The following is a 22846-nucleotide window of genomic DNA, read 5'->3' on the forward strand; positions in this document are numbered from 1 at the left end:
CGGCTCTGATTAGACGCGGGAAAAGATGCACATCTACTTCAAATGATGAATTAGACCCAGTAGGGAGAAAAGATGTATTTTATTATGGTGTATCTTATTATTATAAGATGTATTTTATTACAGAACCTCTGAATAGCCCTTTAAAAAATACTTCTAAAAAATGTAAAATCTTGGGGCACCTGGGTGGCTCCGTCATTTGAGCAACTGACTTTAGCTCAGGTTATGATCTCACTGCTTGTGAGTTCGAGACCCATGTCAGGCTCTGTGCTGACAGCTCAGAGCCTGGAGCCTGCTGTGGATTGTGTCTACCTCTCTCTCTGCCCCTCCACTGCTCATACTCTGTCTCTCTCTCTTTCTCAAAAGTAAATAAACATTAAAAAATAATAAAATTAAAAATAAAAAATATAATTCTCTGTCTAAACTCTCTATGTGTTATGGTGACTGTTGATTTCAGAAAAGAAAGTACATTAGGAGCATCTTTCTCCTGTGTTAATATCTTACTGCTTCACAAAACGTTTTATACCAGTCTCCTGAGGAAGAAATTTTAATCAGCATCCTTTCCATACCTTTTCTTCTATCCAGGATTTGCTCATATCTGCAGTTTTCAGAATAAGCACACGAATGTTACAATATCTTTACAAAGTAAAACAGGAAGATAATTCTTTTTTTTTTTAATTTTTAAAAAATTTTTGAGAGACAGAGCATGAAGGGGGGGTGGGGCAGAGAGAGAGAGAGGGAGACACAGAATCCGAAGCAGACTCCAGGCTCTGAGCTGTCAGCATTGAGCCTGACTTAGGGCTCGAACTCACAAACCATGAGATCATGACCTGAGCATAAATTGGAAGCTTTACTGACTGAGCCTCCCAGGTGCCCCTAAACTGGAAGATAATTCTCAACCCAGGTGCCTTGGGTTAAGCCTTGACTCTTGTTCATTTGTATCACTGTTCAAATGCACTCAGTTTTAAAAAGATTGCATCTATACAGTAACATTTAAAAATGAGGTTTTTGAAAAATTATAAAAATACATTAAATTATCACCAAATTTACAAGATTTAGATTAACCTTTCCTATTCATTTTCAGGGCTACGGCAACGCACAGGGGCCAGATTATTTTCAAAGATGCTTTAGCCCAGCAGTTGTGTGAACAAGGAGGTAAGAATCATCTCGGACTCCTCTATGTTAGTTTTGTCAAAATTACTCACGGTAGGCCCTGTGTCCTATGTACTAAGTATTTCATCACTATTACTTGATCATCATGCTTTAAAAATGGAATTATTGATCCCTTCGTATTCCTAAGGGGGATTTATGGATTCGTATTTAGTAATTATCAACAAAGATCTATAGACTTCTGGAAATACTAAACATGAGCAAGAGAAACTAAGAGAAAATTTATCTTCTTTTCCTATTTTTTTCTAACTAATTACATTTAGTTGTTCTGGAAATATAAATCTTAGTAATTTTAGAATTTTACCAAAAAAACCCTATCTGTTTAATTTACCACTTAAATTTCTTGTCAACTTTGTTGAAAATGTTTCTACTTAATTGCTTTTAAACATGATCTGTGTTCCATGTCTATATTCTTGTTTCCACTGTGTGCACCATTAATTTCAGACTTGTGGATAGATGCCGTATCGTTTTAGATACGTTAAGTGGACATTAAATAGTCACATTAAATGGCTTGTACTTTTTGAGTGTCTCATACACATCCTGAGTCTCACCCATACTAGACTCACAGATGCACATATGCACATGTACCCACACACATGCACACACACACACACACACACACACACACATACACACACAATGAAAAGGTGAAGACAGGATCCGTGCCACCACACAGTGTTTGTTCACTCTACTTCTTGAACTCCCACCTGACTTCATTTGTGTCCTCACTGTAGCATTTACCACTTCACATAGAATTTTCCTCTGCAAAGAAATAGATATACTCTTTGAGAGAAGGCTTCTCAAACATAGGAACTATGCCTTTAGTGCTCTTTAGTTCCCCGGAACCTGGCATATGACAGCCATTCAAAAAATGTTGATAGATTAAATGCAAGTTTTTCTCAGCGATACATATATTTTTTGATTTAAGCATTTGATAATGAATATATTTGAAGCCAGTCTTTGTAAATGTCATGCCATTTTCACCATCATAGGCATAATATCAATTTTTTTATGCAGTCGTATTTTTGGGAAATTTGTCACATTAAGAATTACATTTTTGAATTTAAAGAAATTTCTACAAATTATCTCTGCTAAAGAGAATCTAATGGGCTCAGGAAAGAAATGGGAAAAATTATATTGGTTTCTGAAAGGCCTAAGAAAACACCATTTATTAGTTGTAATAATATATACATCATCAATATGGCTTTATCTAAATAATATGACACCTGATGATTATTACTGGCAAATTTCTGATTGTGTACGTATGTAACTCTTGAATCAGAAAACCCCATTCTAGTTATAGTTTCAAAAATATTATCAGCGTTCTTAGGTTGAACTGATTTTTTATTGTGACTTTTGTGAATGCAAAAATGTGATAGCCTTTGTAATAGGCTCAAGAACTCTGTTACAGTGTAAATCTTTTTTCAGACTGAAAATGTTCACAATACTGAAAATATAAAACACCACATAACAGTGAACATTAATGTTCTGAAAAATGCATAGTGTCAGAAAAAGATATGTCTAATTTTATTAACATTTACCATTGTCTAAAAGTTGATCTCTTTTAAGCATTGGATTTTTTTAGTCTTTTCTATTGTAAATGAATTGCTGGAATTGGGTTCATTTAAAATGAAAAGAAAAATCCGAGAAAAACCAGTGGGAAAAATTCTCAACCAGTGGGTTGAAAAAAAAAAGCCTTATTCAGTCAGATTGTACACGAATATGGTTTACACAACGGTAGATGTGGATGTTATTAAAAATGCTATTCAGTCCAGGACCAAAGGAAAACATTAAGCTTTTCAACAACACCTAATCAATTGAAATCATATCAATCCATCCAAGATAGGGTGGAAAGAATACTAACAAGAGTGATGGCTTCCTGCTGTCAGGAATAATAAGGAAAACAATTGGTGCTGTAAACCCTATATCTATTTTGGACCTACTTTTAATTAAAACATTAATTATCTCCTTAAATAAAAGAACATAAATTTAACAGGTTATAATTTCCTATACATTGGAAGAAGAATATTTAATGTGCTTATAAAAGAGAAATAAATGACAATCATCATCACCAAAGCATAATACTTTTCAATTACAACATACTTAGTAGGTTTGTTGGTTTTAATTAAATTAAACAATTTAAACAAAACAAATATTGCTTTGTGGAGCTTCAGGACAGCTATTATTATAAGACTTATATTGGCGGCTAAGCATGTTGAAAAAGTAAAAGGATCAGAAAACATGCTAGTGATGCCTTTGGTAGTCTATCATCTCGACCCTTTTCCTTAAAAGACATTCGTTGAAGTATTTTATTCTGCAAACTTGTATCTAACACCTAAAAAGACCTTGTCTTAACTCACAGTGCTAAATATGGCTATAAAAGTGAAGAAAGACCCATTTCCTGTTCTCCAGGGCTGGGCTATAAATGGCAGATCAGCTAAGTTTGCCTGGGGACCTTAGGAAAGGCTCCCCAGGGAGCAAGTTCTGAAAGGTCAACAGCAGTTTAAATAAAAAGGGGAGGAATTCCATCTATCTTCTTCTCATTCCCCTCCCCCTCTCCCCCCCCCCAAACCTTGGATCAAGCCCCATCATCTCCTTTGGGATTTGCTTAATAGCCTCCTCTTGGGATTCCCTGCTCCCACTTGCCCAGCACCCTAAGAAGGGCTGCTATAATGAGCTTTCTGAAATGGAAACATGATTGTGTCATGTCCCTGCTTAAGACCCTTCAATATCTCCATTGGAGGCAATAGTTTATCTTCAAGGTAAAAATCTCTACTGCTTATCACAGCATACAAGGAAAATCCTGCACAATGTGGCTTCAGTTTGTCTCCCCCACCTCATTTCTTGTCATCCTGTCATTTCTACCTTAAAATTCCAGAATGTACCTCACTCCATCACCCTTGTATTATTTACATTCTATGCCTGCCCCCCCCCACCCCATTTTATTGGGCTGGACTACCCATTTGTGTCTTGTCTGGCTAACTCAGGCTGTCAGACCCTGCTTAGGTATTGCCTCCTGCTGAAAAAACATCTCTGATCTCCCTCAAGCTCCTCCTCAAGCTGGTCTTGGGGACTCTCGTACATGGTGACATAATCCCTGGACATACTTCTCAAGGCACATTAATAATACAAATGGAGACACTGTCGGCACTGTTATGTGCCAGACTCCACTCTACCCATTCTACAACCAGGACTTCATTTAATCCTTACAGCAGCTGTCTGAAGAAGGAACTATTATTACCTCCACTTTACAGATGTTAGAACAAAGACACAGTGAGAACAACTTGTTTAAGGTCACAGAGCTAGGAATTGGCTGAGCTGGGACTGGAACTCAGGCAGTTTGGCCAGGAGCACATGATGATAACCATCACATTACACTGCCTTTCCAATAAAGCACTTACTTCAGCATGCACTCATTTAACTGGGCTGCTGTTTTTTTTTGTTTTTTTTTGGTTTTTTGCATATTACATAAGAACATTATCACAGGTGCTTTGTCTTCCATTAGATACAAGCTCCTTGAGGACAGGGCCTGTGCTTTCTATTACTGAAATTGCTAAAGCCTCACACAATGTCTGGTGCATAGTGTGCACCCAGTAAATGTTTATTGAATGAATTAATGAGCAGTTGAATCCAACTAGTCAGATAGACGTGAGCAAGAGGAAGCTACCTGGTACATCATTACAGCTAAGCCATGAGGCTGGGAGGGTAAGTGAAGCCCTCTGTTTGCTCTGGAGTTTAAACATTGTTCTGTAGACAGTGGGAAGCAGGAGGGTGACATGAACAATCTGTGTTTTTGAAAGAAAACAGGGGATGGGGGTGGAATGGGTTGCAGAGGTTAGGAATGGGAGACGGCAGAGCAGTAGTAGGATGCTGTGTCACCCTGGCAAGAGCTAAATGAAAATTTGGTCTTGGAGAAAGAAAGAGTTATGGTAGAGAGACTTCAGAGAAGATGTGATCAAAGTAGCGAGTGAGGGAGGGAAGAGGATCCAGGGTGATTCTGTGGTTTCTGATCTGGGTGACTGGGTGGCCGGTGATAGCAGGGACTGAGAGAAGAAATGAAGAAACTTCAGATGTTTGGGAGAGAACGTAATAATCTGGTCTTCAGCACGTTGTCTCTGAGGGAATTGCTTTTCCACCCTGCAGGGCTCTCCAGCAGCCTGCTAGGAAGAGAGGCAGATTTGAGAAACATTAGCATATTGGTGCTGAGGAGGGAATGTGCTCATCCAGGGAGATCCTTGGGAGAAGGGAGGAAGGGCCTCAGTGTGGAAGACTAGTGATGGCACAGGAGCAGGAAGAAGAAGGAATTCCAGAGAAGAGGCAAGCTTGGGAGACTGGGAAACTCAAGGGAGACATTTCAACATGGTAGAGGTGTTCAACAGGGACAAAAAAGGCCTCCGAGAGAATGGAGAGGAAGAAGTATGAGAAAAGCCTTGAAGATTTTGCAGTTAGAACATTATTAGCGATTTGGCTATAAATGAGGATGGTTTCAGGAGAGACTAGACTACCCGAAGCTGCCCTGTAGTGTGGAAAGCTCTTGCCCAGGCTTTGGAGACAGACATTCAAGGGAAGAAAGATTATTGTGAGTTGAGAAGTAAGTGTGAGGCAGTGTTTCAAGTTGAGGCTTTGGGCAGAAAAATCGAGGATTAAAGGGAAGGAAAGAGGGCAGCCAGAGGGGAAAGCAGACTGAAGGAAAGGATGGGGACTCTTTCTCTCTCTTTCCCTCCCCCACCCCCCTGGTATCACCAGAATACATTTATAGGCATCCAGTGCCTTGCAGCAAAGACCACCAAGAGCACTCCTGTAGCTGACAGGTTGGGTTTACTGCTCATTCCAGTATGGAGAAATCATGCCATAGAACCAGGGGACATCTCAATAAGAGGATGTTACAAAAGGAATTACTATGAGATTTGGAGCTGTATTTCATGATTTTGGCAAGGTCTTGTATAAGTGGGTCTTTGCTCTGTATTGGATGCCATAAACAGTCATTCTGGTTAGGGATCTCAGTAAACCCTAATCTACAGGGAAGGTAGACAAGAGTGAGGTTAAGCTAAAAATGGTAAAGAGACAGCACCGTCACCACTATTCCAGGAGAAGGGGATGTGTGGTATACCGTGAGGTAGACAATGTTCTTTCTGGTTGTGTCCACTTTCAGGCATCATGACGAAGTGGTCCTGTGTCTGTCTTGTCCCATCATGACCCCAGAGTGGCTTTGTCTGCAGCTGATGTTCTGTGAAGTCATTTCTGTTCTTTGGGAGAACAGCAAGGCCCAGCCGTGTCAGGTCAGCTCCTGGACACCAGGGGCTGCTTTTCCTTTCTTGAGGCTGAGGAGATAGTGCCAGTGGGCAGTCACTTACGGTTGGATTTAGACTTTATGAGGACCTTGGAATCATAGAGTGGTAGTCTGGATCCAAGCTCTGTGTAACCTTACTCTCAGAGCCCAGACACAAAGTACAGGCTCAGTTAATGGCAAAGAGGAGGGATCTTGCTGGAGCAAAGGTTTAGTCAAGTCAGCCAGAGTGAAATAAAAAGCCTGAGAAAGTAGATCAGTGTGGTGAGATTGTGGATGTTTAATTTTTTTTCTTTATACTTACCTGTATTTTCTAAGTTTTTATAGCAAACTTATATCATCTGGGTTATAAAGAAATAACACAAGTTTCCCCCTCCACCCAAATAACACGTATAGGGTTATACTTAAGACGGAGGGGCAATTCTGATGAGGCAGGTGAAAGAAATCACTTCTCAGAACTGCAGGCACATTCTAAATTACAACTCCCCTGCCTCTTCCTTTGTGAGGACTTGAGTCTCTTAACATGACTGCTCTCTGTTGTATCATAATTTTTATTTAACTACTCATGTCCTCCAACTGGAAGCTTCCTGAGGGCAGGAACCATGACTTAATTTTTTGTTTTTCTGAACAGCTAGCAATGCTTGCCATAAAAGCAGATGCTCCATGGATGCCTGGGTGACTCAGTCAGTTAAGCATCTGGCTCCTGATTTCAGCTCAGGTCATTATCTCATGGTTCATGAGATGGAGCCCCGTGTCGGACTCTGTACTGACAGTGGGACCCTGCTTGGGATTCTCTCTCTCCCTCTCTCTGCTGCTCTCTTTTTCAAAATAAATCAATAAACTTTATTAAAAAATAAAATAAAAACAGATACTCTATAAATGTTTGCTGAAGAATCACCTTAAACATTTTGTAGTTGAAGTCAGTGGCCTTTCTGAAAAATCTTCTTTAACCCTGACTTTATGCTACGGAACACCATGAGGCAGCATGGCTGTAACAGAAAGCAGTGTCACAGAGGAATGTCCTTTACACTGACCTCAGTTTGAAAAATGTATGAATCACTATTTTAAGAAATCGGAAAATTATTCACAGTTTCACCTAAACACTAATGGGTCTCCTCAGTGCTCTTGGGACATACACTAGGTTCAGAGATTTTAGGTTTTCATCTTGAATCCTAAGGTGTTAAATAATTAACATGTCTTCTGCTGACATGTCACAGTACTGCTGAGGAACCAGGGCTTTCTATTTCTAGTTTGGGGTTGGGGTGGAAGGTGATAGGTTGTATACTCTCAGTTGTTTTGAAAGTGGAAGGTGAAGGTGAAAGTGAAAATGGAAGGTGCTTAGGTTCATTCACCTGCAGTAGACAGTAAAGAAGTGAATTCATTTAATATTTGGTCCTCAACAAGGATTGTTGAATGCTTACCATGGGTCCTGCACTGTTCTAGGCTAGATCTTGGGATACATCAGTGAAGAGAGCAAAGATCCCTGCTCCACTGGTGCCTATATTACAGTGGAGAGAAGAGAAACAATAAATTTGAGACATCCTAAATGGTCAAATGTGATACATGTTAGGAGATGGTAAATGCTACAGGAAAAAACAAAAACTAAAAATAGGGTAGGGCAGGTCTACATGGTTGGGTGGAAGAAGAAAAGGCAGATTGCAGTTTTAAATAGGAGAGCAGCTAAGTCAGGCGGTTTTCACCAAGAAGGTGACATCAGAGCAAAGAGCAAGGAGGAAAGGAGGTTATGCATGTGACTATCTGGGGGATTGCTCAAAATGCCGCGAAGTGATTTTAAAGATAAACATGGTAGTGAACTACTGTCAGAGGTGATCAGAGTTAATTTCAGAATAGACTGAAAACCTAAAAGGAACTAGGGGAAGTCAGTCTTTTATGGGAATTACTATTGAGCAATACAGAAAAGTCTGCAGACCTAAGTCATATCCCTCAGAATCACATACAAGGAGTCCTGTTGAAAATGTTAATATGAGTGTGGTTAATATATAGACTGACTAGGGGTACCTGGGTGGTTCAGTCAGTTAAGTGTCCGACTTTAGCTCAGGTCATGATCTCAGCAGTTCACGAGTTCGAGCCCCGCGTCGGGCTCTGTGCTGACAGCTCAGAGCCTGGAACCTGCTTCAGATTCCATATCTCCCTTTCTCTCTGCCTCTCCCCTACTCATTCACATGTGCTCTCTCTCTCTCTCAAATAAAATGTTAAATTTTTTTTTTAATTTTAAAAATTAAAAAAAATAATAATAAACATTAGGGGCACCTTGGTGGCTCATTTTGTTAAGTGTCTGGCTCTTGATTTCAACTCAGGTCATGATCTCATGGTTCATGAGAACAAGCCCCATGTTGGGATCCGCACTGACAGCCTGCTTGGGATTCTCTCTATCTCCCCCTCTCTCTCTGCACCGCCCCACACACAAGTGTTCTGTCTCTCAAAAAATAAATAAGTAAACATTAAAAAAAGTAAACATTAAAGTGCTCGCTTTGGCAGCACATATACTAAGAGTAAACATTAAAACCCTCAAGAACCCCAACTTCAATAAGGAAAAATCCTCACCATTGCCTCCATTCCCTGAACACCTAGGAGAGAATACACACTTTTTGAGGCCCTCATAAGACCGAGGTGGCAAGTGTGAAGCTGATGTGAGCATAGCAGCCTGGGCTGTCGCCGGTCCAGCAGTGTGCACGAATCCTGGTGGAGGCCGGGCAGGGAGAATAATGGTGTGTGTATATTCATTGGCCTGTGAGCTTCTTGGCATACCCCCTTCAAACACACGCATTGATTATTTAGCAAGGCCAGATGGCAGGCTTAACGGCCGACAGCAGTCATGCCCTGTAGTGCCCCCAAAGGGTGCATGCCATTTATAAACCATGCTGGAATCCTCTGTTGTGGAGTTGATGGAAGAGGATATAACCAAAGGCAAATGTTTTATGTCAGGGGAAAGGGGTCAGGTTTATAGTTGGAGCCAAAAACCTTGGCCGCTTTCTGCCATGCTCAGCGGTTGTTCTGCTGTCTGTCACTCTCAGAACAGAGAGCGTGGTAGAAAGTGTGGCTGTATTCTCTAAGGGCCGTCGGACCATGGTGGTGGGCAGAGTATTTATTTCATTCAGATCCCAGACTCTGGAATTTTTAAATTCTTTGTAATAAGGACGGTTGAAAGTTTATTTAAACTGTGAGATGGAGGGAGATAAAAGTTTCAGTAAGCAAGTCCATAACATGAATGAGGTGTTTAACCTACAGAGATATTTTTCAGCATGTTAAGAATATCTTTTAAAGTGAGGTGATGGATGTGGTAATTAGCTTGATAGTGGTGATTATTTCACAATGTATACATATATCAAAACATCAAGTTGTATACCTTAAATATAGGCAATTTTTATTTGTCAATTATACCTCAATAAAGCGGGAAAAAAAGAATACCTTTGTATACCCAAATATTGTGTGAATTTTACGTCAGATGTATCAAAATCTTCCCTTGTCTATTCTTGCTTACTCAGTAGCTTGTATCACTAAATGTTTTCCCAATATCCTGAGATGTTGTTTTTTCGTTAATTCACACTAAACAAATCGGAATCACCTAATAGATTTTGATTTACCATATCTGCTTTAATAGTTAAAGTGAAAAATAATGGTGTGTTCCATTTGAATTTGCCCAATGTTAAATTTTTTTTGCTATTCAAAGAAATCTGTTTTCCCCATGGCTATTCTATAGCTTACATTTCAGTTTAGCAGTTACAGCCACTGTTCCTGACATCCCTGCCTTTGCAATTTACAAACGAAGAGAGCTGAATTAGGAGACTTTGGTAAAATCATCCTGGAACCCTTAATCTTGCTTCAAGGTCTCACAAACTACCCTATAGGGGGAGGAACTGAAGCCTTCCTGGGGCTGTGGTAGGCAAAAAGTGTTCCTAAGTGATCCTGAGGACAGATAAGATTAAAAGGAACAACAAAGAGCTGACTCATGGGGCCATAGTAAAATTTCTTGCTATTGGCTCTAGGTGGATCTGACGACTTTTTTAATTTCCTAAAGAATGGTGTTTTGAACTGGTGCTGTATATCCCAAGATGATTGAACCTGGATTTAAACAGCCTTCTTTTCAGTTCTCAGGGTTATATACATTCCCACTTGACAGCTTTATCTAGTCCAAAGTCAAAACACCAGAATTTATGCCTGAGAAGAATTTGACATTGAGTTCTTTTGGATCCAGAGGAGTACACTTTCTACTCAAGCTGCTATATAATATGCTGAATTCCCCCATATTTTGAAGGGCAAACAGCCTAGGTTTGGGTCTATATGATTACTTTGGGGAGGGGAACAAAGCTGTGATGAACACACCTTAAATTACAATTTTATTTTGGATTGCAAAACATTACTTCATGCAACCTATTAACTCAATCTTATTTTGACATTCAGAGATTGAATTGTTTAATGTAATAATTAATATAGATTTTAATACTCATGTTTTTAAGAGTTGGAATTCATTAATATTAATGAACACATATTGTGCTGTGTGCCATACATAGGTTCCCAAGAGCCTGGCACAACATCCTATGCCCAGAAGGAAGATAGTAAAGGTTTGAGGATTCAATGCAGAGGATGTGCATAGCATGGTGGCTAGCACATAAATCCTCTATGAATGCTGTCATTAGTATTACAAGGCATTTACATCTGGATGCCATTTAGATACGTTGAACTCAATATATTCTAAACCGAACTTGACATTTCCCCAAGTGTGGACCCCTTGATTGCAGTTCTGGTTAGTGACATAGTCACCCCAGTCAGATACCAGGATAACATTACTTTCCTCATTCCTTTCTTTCTTCCAGGTCTACATCTGATGTGTCTAAGACCAATTTATTTTATACTTAGTATCTCTTAACCCAGCCACTTTTCACACCTGGAACTATTTCTGTAGTTCAGGTCTTCCACACATCTATCAAAATGTTCTTAAACACAAACCTCTTTTTTTTTTTTTTTACTCCCAGCCTCAAACCCTGCAACTGCCTCCCTTTGCTCCACTTAGACTAGCTTTCAAGGCCCTCTGAGATCCGACCCTGCCTGTCTCTCCAGCCTCATCTCTGCTTTCCAGCTCTCACCCCTCACCCTCACCTAACCTAACTCTCTATCTCAGCTGTAATAAGCACGGGCTTCATCAAACATGCTTTCCTGTCCCTTGTCTCTGTGGCTTAAGCAGGCCTATTCCTTTCCCTGGAACTCCCTCCTCATTACCTTCTCCATCTCACTGATGAAGCTGCCTTCGTCCTAAAGATCCAGCTCAAGTCTCTCCTTCTCCATCATATTTGTTTGTATCACTTTTCCACCTACTACTTAGTAATCAAATTTAGTTCACCGTATTGCATTGTCAGGTGTTAATTTTCTGCTGCACTGTGAACCCTTTGATCCAGCAGACACTGGATCATTTTAATATCTCAGAAGCTGGCACAGCACCTGGCATTTAGTAGGCACTCAGTTACTGGTTGAGGGAAAGAATGAACCACACAGAGAGGGTATACCTTTCCAAAATTGTCTAATGACCATCATTTCTTTAATGGCCAGCCAGCTTGTACCTCCTGCACCCCCGAATCCTTTTTATAATCATATTTAGGCATGAGATGGGCTCCTTCTGCATTGATGGGCTTTATTAGGAGTAGCCCTATAAAACTCACAATTGGATGGATGTTATTTCAAATGATGTTCATCACCTTGCTCAGTGTCCTCTTTCCAAGAAACCACAGGAGAAACCTTTCTCGAGTCTCTGTACCTGAATTACCCCCCCTTCTCCCTGAGCAATATGTTTTCTTTACATGTTATGAACTCTTCAATTTCTGTAACTTTATAGCAGGACCAAACTTAAGACGTCAGAGCATGCATTTTACTTATCTCAACTGGATGTAGTTTTTTTGCCTACCCTTCATTAATCACCATCTTTGAGTTTTCCCCTCTATTGCCTTGTTTGATTGTCTGCCCTTTCTGGCAAGCTGCCTTGTGTCTATTTTAGAACAAGGTGATTGTACATAGTATCCTTAGGCATATGAAGGAAAGTGAGAAGTAAGGTTATCATAAAGATGATAACAGAGGTACAAATGACCAAGACAGGAGGGAACAGAGAACATTAGAATTTCCTAACAGCAATGTCTTGCTGGTGTTATCAGCTCCCAATAGTTAATGTAATGGTGGTATTATCACTACCCAATAAACTGACATTTTTGGAGCAATTATATGCCCGACGTTGTGCTAGGCAGAGGGTGCAGAGATACACAAGATAGAGTCTTTACCCAGATGAACTCACACTATTAGCAGCCTTCATTTCCACTCTGACCTTTAGAATTGTGAGTGAGATGCAGAGGGAATGCTAGCTTTAACAGTTAGAAGTATATTTCTCTATCATAAATCAGGCCGGAGGCAGGTGGTCCGGGGCTGGTGGAGTGGCTCTGTGCTGTCCGGCACATAGCTTCCGCATCCGGGGGCCATGCTAGCTGCCCCAGTGCTTACCGTGTCCTAGCAGTAGGAAGGGTAAAGGCCCAGGGGAGCATGCCCGCTCCTAAATTTAGAAGGCATGACCCAGGTCACTTCAGCTCACTCCTTATGGTCAGAGTTTCATTCCTTTGTCATGGAAAGCTGCAGGGGATAGTGTGAAATGTACCTCTAACTGGGGTCACGGTTCAGTTAAAATAAAGGAGAGTAGATATTGGCAGACCTCCAGCAAAGTTCAGCTCACATTAGCAACAAGGCGGCTGCCGCTGCTACCTATATGATGATCCTATAATGCTAATCCTAATGATTTTCCTTCCTAGCTCTGATTGTTATTTAAAAAAAAGTCATATGTGCTCAGGTTACGGGTCAATTTTTACCTCTACTTCCTCTCCTCTGCCCCATCTGTGAACTTCATCTCCTCAAGTTCTCAAAGGTCCAAGATGTTTTAAAAAATTATTCCACAGTGATTTAAAAAAAAAAAAAAAAACTAGTCCTCAACAGTTCAGATGGTATATTGTTTTGTATTCTGATTTTTCATTTAAACTTCCATTCATATCATAGACAAAGTTTTGGGAAATATATGGTTCTCTCCCCCCAGAAAAAGTCAGGGCATGAGCAAAAGCAAGACAAGAAATCACAAGTGTTATACTTAATATCTCATTATTGACAGCTCATAGTAGAATAAATCTCACCTGAAAGAGTTCTCTGTTTCCCCATTTGCAGATTATAAAGATATATTTTAGTTTTTCTCCTATTCCATTTATTTTAGAATATGACAGATGATAAGTTGTTATGAGACACAAATCTAATTGAGATGGGAAATGGGGGGGAAGGGAAGAGAAAAATACCTCGTAATATTGCTGGTTCTGTGCATAATTTAGCTGTCTTTAAATATTAAGGAATCTTTTATACTGATCATAAGTATATTCCTGAACACAGAGAGAACTATTTTCACTCTGAATTTATAACATTTTTGGAAGCTTAATTATCATACTTGAAGGTCAAATGGTTCTTTATTGCAATAAAATACAAAAGTAATAAAGAAATTATTCCTGGGGAGATGAAAGTCTAGGTTCATAGCTCATTAAATGGTAACTTCACAGACCGTGTCTAATTTGTCATATTTAGCTTTGGAAATTTCATACATTTGAATTTCAAATTAGGTGAAGAGATACCTGAGGCAAAACTACCTAGGGCCTTTGAATTCTAAAATGATCCGGAGATATGGTTCCCATAACATAATACCTTTATTTGTAAGAAGTGCCTGTCATCATATATATACTGCTTGCCTGACTCAAACGCTTTTTTTTTAAGTAATCAATAATATTAACACAAAGATCATTAACCACTCCCTCAATTCGTTTTTAGACAACCCTTCCTTTCTCTGCTCAGCATATTGAAAACTTTGTACTGAATTATTTGTTGAAAAAATTGACAGAAATATATTTTAGAGTAACATGATTACTTAAAAGTTTCCTTCCAAAACAAGTGACTTGCAAGATAAACACTTGTCCAAAGAACAACCTTTGGGGGAGTTAAACATGACCTCATTTCTTTCTAAAGTGCCTCTTCTAGGCTGCTGTGATCTCAGGAGATACTGGTGGGTGCCGTTTTTGAAAAAGCATAAATGCGGAAATGCTTTCTAAATAAATGAAGCTTTTCTTTACTTTCAGCATGAAATTTGTCTCTTGAATAAATTGAATTCATTTATTCAATTCATTAAATCAAAGACTTTTTGCTTCGATTTATATTGAGAAACAATATAATGATCTATGTTTAGAATATTCACTAAAAACACCCAAAGATTTAAGCTCTGGGATGGCATTAAGAAAAGCATGATTGTGAGGTCCAAGATCCAAATGAAATCATACACGCTGGAATTAAAGGTGTTTGCTGCCTGTTTGAGTTTATCAAAACTTTCTGATCTTCCATTTCCATCAGCAGAGCTCAGCTACTGCTCTCTTACCCGTGTCCTAAGACAAATCATTACAGTCTATGAGATGCTGTAAATAATTGGAGATAATAGAGAAAATGTGTTTAGCAAAAGAAAAATAATGTTCACAGAGTAACTCTCTATGCCAAGCAATAGATAGATATTTAACATCAGTTGTATTTAAATGTTTGGAAAGGGATTGATAAGTAGTTGTTTTCATATCATAATGAAGGTCAGATTAACTCACTGTGAGTGGAAAATAATGAGCTATTAAAAATCTTTAACCCCCCGCCCCCAAATATATTCCTTAGGAAGGGACATGCAAATCTTGTGACTAGAAACAGTACCAACACACAGATGTGTAAACAAAATGGCCTAAGTGCTTTTTTCCATTTACTCAACTAAGTGTCAGTACACATTTTTTCTACTTTTTTTTTTTTAGTTTTTTTTTTTCTGTCTAATAGAGTTTTATTTATTTTTTTTTTATGAAATTTATTGACAAATTGGTTTCCATACAACACCCAGTGCCCATCCCAAAAGGTGCCCTCCTCAATACCCATCACCCACCCTCCCCTCCCTCCCACCCCCCATCAACCCTCAGTTTGTTCTCAGTTTTTAACAGTCTCTTATGCTTTGGCTCTCTCCCACTCTAACCTCTTTTTTTTTTTTTTTTCCTTCCCCTCCCCCATGGGTTCCTGTTAAGTTTCTCAGGATCCACATAAGAGTGAAACCATATGGTATCTGTCTTTCTCTGTATGGCTTATTTCACTTAGCATTACACTCTCCAGTTCCATCCACGTTGCTACAAAGGGCCATATTTCATTTTTTCTCATTGCCACGTAGTATTCCATTGTGTATATAAACCACAATTTCTTTATCCATTCATCAGTTGATGGACATTTAGGCTCTTTCCATAATTTGGCTATTGTTGAGAGTGCTGCTATGAACATTGGGGTACAAGTGCCCCTATGCATCAGTACTCCTGTATCCCTTGGATAAATTCCTAGCAGTGCTATTGCTGGGTCATAGGGTAGGTCTATTTTTAATTTTCTGAGGAACCTCCACACTGCTTTCCAGAGCGGCTGCACCAATTTGCATTCCCACCAACAGTGCAAGAGGGTTCCCGTTTCTCCACATCCTCTCCAGCATCTATAGTCTCCTGATTTGTTCATTTTGGCCACTCTGACTGGCGTGAGGTGATACCTGAGTGTGGTTTTGATTTGTATTTCCCTGATAAGGAGCGACGCTGAACATCTTTTCATGTGCCTGTTGGCCATCTGGATGTCTTCTTTAGAGAAGTGTCTATTCATGTTTTCTGCCCATTTCTTCACTGGGTTATTTGTTTTTCGGGTGTGGAGTTTGGTGAGCTCTTTATAGATTTTAGATACTAGCCCTTTGTCCGATATGTCATTTGCAAATATCTTTTCCCATTCCGTTGGTTGCCTTTTAGTTTTGTTGGTTGTTTCCTTTTTTTTAGTTTTTAACAGTTTACTGTTTTGTTTTGTTTTTTCTTGTTTACCGGCTCTTGGGATATTGGTCTAACAAAATTACATAGGGTTTCATTTATTCCTGGTAAAATTGCTACCAACTTGTGTTGATAATTGAAAAATTTTAGGGGTACCTGGGTGGCTCAGTTGGTTAAGCATCTGACTTTAGCCTAGGTCATGATCCCATGCTTCATGGGTTCGAGCCCCGCCTTGGGCTTTGTGCTGACAGCTTGGAACCTGGAGCCTGCTTCAGATTCTGTGTCTCCCTCTCTCTCTCTGCCCCTCCCCCACTTGTATTCTCTCTGTCTCCCAAAAATAAGTAAATATTTAAATTTTTTTTTTTATTTTAAAGGTGCTTGGCTTTTTTTTTCAGGTAAAAACATGCAACAGTATGCCATCCTTCGTTGTTGTTGTTGTTGTTGTTGTTGTTGTTGTTTTAATTGAAATTCAAGTTAGTTAACATATAGTGTAGTATTGGTTTCAGGAGTAGAATTTAAGGATTCATTACTTACATATAACACCCAGGGCTCATCCCAAGTGTCCTTCTTAATGCCCATCAACCATTTAGCCCATCCCCACCCACCCACCTCCCCTCAAGCAACCCTCAGTTTGTTCTCTATACTCAAGAGTCACTTATGGTTTGCCTCCCTGTCTGTTTTTATCTTATTTTCTTTCCCTTCCCCTATGTTCATCTGTTTTGTTTATTAAATTCTTCATATGAGTGAAATCATATGATATTTGTCTTTCTCTGAATCATTTCACTTAGCATGATATACTCTACTTCCATCTACGTTGTTGCAAATGGTAAGATTTCATTCTTATTGGTTGCCAAATAATATTCCATTGTATATATACCACATCTTCTTTATCCGTTTATCAGTCAATGGACATTTGGGCTCTTTCCATAATTTGGCTATTGTCAATAGTACTGCTATAAACATTGGGGTGCAAGTTCCCCTTAAAATCAGCATTTTTGTATCCTTTGGATAAATACCTAGTAGTGCAATTGCTGGGTCATTCCACTTTTAGCTTTTTGAGGAACCTCCATAGTGTTTTCCAGAGTGGCTGAACCAGTTTTCATTCCCACCAACAGTGCATCCTTGCCAACATCTCTTGTTTCCTGAGTTGTTAATGTTAGCCATTCTGACAGGTGTGAGGTGGTATCTCATTGTGGTTTTGATTTGTAGCCCTGATGATGAGTGACATTGAGCATTTTTTTTCATGTGTCTGTTAGCCATCTGGATGTCTTCTTTGGAAAAGTGTCTATTCATGTCTTCTTCTCATTGCTTAACTGGGTTCTTTGGTTTTGGGTATTGAGTTGGTAAGATTTTATAGATTTTGGATATTAACCCTTTATCTGATATGTCATTTGCAAATATCTTTTCCCATTACATCAGTTGCCTTTTAGTTTTGTTGATTGTTTCCTTTGCTGTGTAGAAACTTTTTATCTTGATGAGGTCCAAATAAGTTCATTTTTGTTTTTTTTCCCCCTTGCCTCCAGAGACATGTTTAGTAAAAAGTTGCTCCAGCTGAGGTCAAAGAGGTTGCTGCCTGCTTTCTTCTGTAGTATTTTGATGGTTTCCTGTCTTATTTTTTGGTCTTTCATCCATTTTGAATTTATTTTTGTGTATGCTATAAGAAAGTGGTACAGTTTCATCATTATGCATGTCACTGTCCAGTTCTCCCAACACCATGTGTTGAAGAGACCATCTTATTTCCATTGGATATTTTTTCCTGCTTTGTCAAAGATTAGTTGGCCATATATTTGTGGATCCATTTCTGGGTTCTCTATTCTGTTCCATTGATCTATGTGTCTGTTTTTCTGCCAGCACCATACTGTCTTCATGATTACAGCTTTCTAATACAGCTTGAAGTCTGGAATTGTGATGCCTCCAGCATTGTTTCTTTTGTTGTTGTTATTTTTTTGGTTGTTTTCAACATTACTTTGGCTATTCTGGGTCTTTTCTAGGACCATACGGATTTTAGAATTGTTTATTCTAAATCTGTGGAAAATGTTGGTGTTATTTTATAGGGGTTGCATTGAATGTGTAGATTGCTTTGAGTAGTATAGACATTTCAACAATATTTGTTCTTCCAATCCATGAGCATAGAATGTTTTTCCATTTCTTTCATAAGTGTTCTATAGTTTTCAACGTACAGATCTGTTACCTCTTTGGTTAAGTTTGTTCCTAGCTATCTTACGGTTTTTGGTGCTATTGTAAATGGGAGCCATACCTTCATTCTTAATCCTTTGCTGAAAACAGACTTTTAAAAGAACATGGAGGCTTTAGTGAGATTCTGTCATGGTTCTTACATTTTGTTGGCTTGTTTTTACTTTGTTCTTTTAAGCAAAGTAGGAACTTCATTTTAAGTAGGCTGTTTAGCATTTCAAATTTTATCTGTGGTTTTGACTAAGTTGATTCATTTTGATGACATTTGGCATACTCTTGATGTTATCAAGGTACAACTTAAGTCCAATTTCCAATTCAGTACAATTACTTGAACCTGATCAAGCTTTAAAGAGGATGTAGTTTCTATAATTTTTGTAGGTCTAAATGACATTAAGTTTGTGGGTAAAGATTTCAGAGATGTGTGATTATTTTGAATGACATCAAGTTCAGTGAAACACAAATTCATTTACACATTTATCCTCTGTTAACACAGATAGTGTTGTCATCTTGCCTAGGATCAGTAACGAATTAGTAAATTTTTGGAATTATAAGTTGGGTTTATTTATCCATTGCCAATGCTCATAGATCTCCTTGGAGTGATCTATAAAATCCAACTGCAGATGTGGTATCCCATGATCATTGTACTTTAATTCTAAAAAACACCACTGAAAGTTTGGCCTCTAGCCATTACACTGTTTGTAAGAGTTTACAAATTATTGGTAGAAACTCATATTAAGCTGAATTGCCCCCAAATTTATGGGAAGATAAGCAATTTAATAAGTAATCACATGTTTATATAAACTAAAGTAAACTTTTGGTCTTTTTCTCAGAAGTGAATTTTTTCTGCAGCATAGGATGTACAACTAATCACTTTTGTGAATCTAGGGATATCCAAATTTGTTAAGTTTCATGTTAGGACAGTAAGTGCGTTCTCATAGCTTGAAGTTCTGTCCAGCCTTTACATATAGTCTCATGGGATTCACCAATGAAGCCAAATTGGGACCATATTATGAAGTGCCTCCTCAGTGATCTCTTTGGGTACAAAACTATCCCAGCCATCTTTCTCTGTCTCTAATTCATTATCCAGTGCATCCTTCCCTGTATGTACCTGTGGCTGATTGTCTGACCTGGTGTTCTTATCCTGATGGAGAGATAACTGGAAGGAACTGAGATGTCTTTTATACTTCTGTTAAAGACATGTTATGTCCTGTTTTCTCCAAAGCCAAAACCTACCTCTTTAGAAACATTTTTGTTCTCTCTCAGAACAAAACTTCCAAGTCTAAGCCATTTGGCAACTTTAGGTGGTAGCTAGAGTTGGTCCCGAGATTTTGGGTCATAGGAGTGGGAAGTTGCACCAAGGTGGGAGTGGTAGGGTGGGAACAATCAAAGGTCCTTGGGGAGGCAGAGAATCAGTAATAGACCAACAAAATGTTGAGATAAAAACATTTAAGCAGTCTAGAAAAATGAGTCAGAACTAGTTCAATGGCAGAGGAGCAGGAAAGGAATACTTAGTTGAAGATATGGTACTGGGCAAACACTGAGAAGGCTGACAAATTAGGACTCTCTAATGCACGTGTTTTATATTTAATAAAGGGAAGAGTAAAGACCTTTATGCCAAATTCACATAATTCATCCATGTTAGGAGTATGAGGCAAAAAGCAGGTACTATCCAAGTGGGAATGTAATAAATAATGTTAAACTATATTATACTTCTTTAGGCTACTTATTCTAATTTTTCTGTGGTACATTTACCCCTAATAAATGTGGAACAGAGGTTGAACTTCCTACAGGCTTAGAAATTTTGTTAAATTACATAAAAAATAGATTGATGTAGTCACTTACTGAGAGATGATTAAAATAAGCTTCCCAGGCCCAGTACTTTCCTAGATTTTGGACCATATTTACCCCATACATGTATGAATATTTTTCAAGGAAATTTGTACATTTCTTTCCATCAAATTTAATGCGTACATGTTTCTCTTTCTGAGGAAATAACATTTAGTTATCTCGGTGGATTTTGTTAAAAATATTGAATTGATTTTTCCTAACTAGTGATTTAAAAATGATTTAAATTTGTTGAATTAAATTAAATTTAGGTGGTACTTATTGAGTGTTTAAACTACCCAGACTGTTATACTAAAGGACTTTCTGACAATATTATGAATATATTTTGGCATGTTTTCAAAGGTTTGGATCTTCAATTATTCATTTTCCAAAATATCATAAAATACATTACAATTAAGAAGTATCTTTCAGTTTAATTCAGCATTTATTGGGAACTGATTAGCAGCTTAGGCTGGTGTGTTGGGTGGCCATATTTTCTGCCTTTGAGGAACTTATTTCCTCTTGGGAGAAAAGATATATACTTAATACAAAGAATAGTTCTGCATGCTGTAAAAATAAGGGCTGGACTATATGATTAAGACCAATAGTTTTTAAATTTGGCTTTTTATGAGAATCACCAGGAAAGGTTTTCAAAAATACAGATTCTAGAGACAGTCTTTGAGACATTAGTCTGCTGTCTTCCTGGTGTTGGCCTCACTGAAATAAATTCCTCTCTTGTTCCATCACTAAAAACAAAAACAAAAACACAACAAAAGCAAATTCTAAGCCTCCATTCCCAAAGATTCTGATTCCCTGAGTCTTTTCTAATTGGCCTCCCCTGATGATTATGTTGTGGGTGGTTCAGTATAAGATGCCATGTGCCAAAGTCATGTAGAAAAGGTAGATACCAATTTGGATAGACTCCTTAGATTAAGGTAGAGTAAAGCATTTTATAACTTAATCTTTTTATTGGGTCCAGGCCTCATTTAAAATCAAGTAGGTCCTGATGTCTCTGCAGATATTTTGTTGTACATATTTAAACAGTAAGTATTTTTACTTGATACCTGCCCTAAATTTTACATTTGATTTAATTAACTTATTTCCCAGTTTTCTTTGAAGTTAAATACTGTACAGATATCAGTATTATTTTCCTCCTCTTCTTAACAATTTATTCTGTGAACACAGAGAGCCCCTTTTGTAAAATAGCTGATATAGTCATGTTCAACAATTATGATATCTTAACAAATGAAGCAAACAACAACAAAAAAAATTTCTTTGGTCCTTGATCCTCGTTAGGTGCTACAAAATCTCATCTCTTGTCTTTGCAGTGGACTTTCTTGAAAGAACAGTCTGCACAGTAGTTACAAGTGTGGCCTCTGAAGCCAAATTTCCTGGGTTCATCTTTAGACTCTGCTTAACAGTGCTGTGATAACAGTATGTTCTCAATAGATATCATCTTTATTAGGATTATTTTGGTCTTTCATTTAACCCTCTTTTCTCTTAAAACTCTCTCATTTCCTTATTCCCATAATGAAATGAACTCTTTCTCAGTCTCCTTTGCTAGCTCGTCTTCTACCAGTCCCTTAAATGCGTGTTTACCACTTCATTTCACTTCTTTTTCTATGTCCTGCATTCTCTCTGAATGACATGGTCATCTTCCATGACTCCACCACCTCCTGTGTGACAATGATTCCTTAATTGGTATCCAGCACCGATCTGTCTCCTAGCTGTTGTTCAGCCCTGTCCAGTAGAGGTATAATGCAAGCCACATGTATAATTTTCAGTATTCTAGTAGCCACACTTAAAAAAATAGATGAATTTTAATGACCTATTTTATTTAACATGGAATGTTAATATTCCAATATTATGTCCCTTATTTGTGGAGTGCTCTTTCTTAAAATGCATATTTTGAACATCCATTCCTTTGCTCATAAATGTTCAGAAGATCGTCAAGCTCTCGTGGTAAAGTCCAAATTCCCCAGCATTCACTTCCATGATCTTGTCCTCCCTATTTTCCCAGCATCACCATTTTTACTCTCTCCTCTTAACACTTTCATCCAGTCATGCTGAAACTGTTGTGGTTCTTCCCCAAAGCCATTCTCTTTTGCTTCTCTATGCCTTTTCACTTTTACTCCAGAAAGAAGCAGCTCCCCCTCCTCTACCACCACCTACGTTCCTTCTGCTCATCTTTCAAAACCTAGCAGAGAAATCATCTTCTCTGGAAAACCTCTCCCGACAACCCTTTTACTGTTCAGCCTGGAACCAGTATCCCTTCCTTGTCTGCCATAGCACTTACTGCACTATATTCTAGTTAGCAGATGGTAATGAGCTCTTTTGAGAGCAAGAGTGGCACTATTTTCTATTTCCCTAACACCCATAATAGCCCCTGAGAGGTACTGGGTGCTCAGGAAGAGTTTTAGCATATCCATTAACTATCACGTCACATTTATATTATGTGTTTCGAGGGATACCTGAGGCTGATGTGTTTGAGGGA

At 38.5% G+C, this 22846-nt stretch overlaps 1 protein-coding gene across 1 annotated transcript in view; it reads left to right on the top strand.

Moving 5' to 3' along the window:
• RELN (reelin) overlaps positions 1-22846 on the top strand; it is a 532864-nt gene that overhangs the window by 226498 nt on the left and 283520 nt on the right. Inside the window, 1 exon segment of the mRNA XM_030307797.1 lies at positions 1082-1152. Coding sequence (XP_030163657.1) covers positions 1082-1152 — 71 coding nt within the window.

Source organism: Lynx canadensis, chromosome A2 (genome assembly GCF_007474595.2).
Source record: "Lynx canadensis isolate LIC74 chromosome A2, mLynCan4.pri.v2, whole genome shotgun sequence".
NCBI lineage: Eukaryota > Metazoa > Chordata > Mammalia > Carnivora > Felidae > Lynx > Lynx canadensis.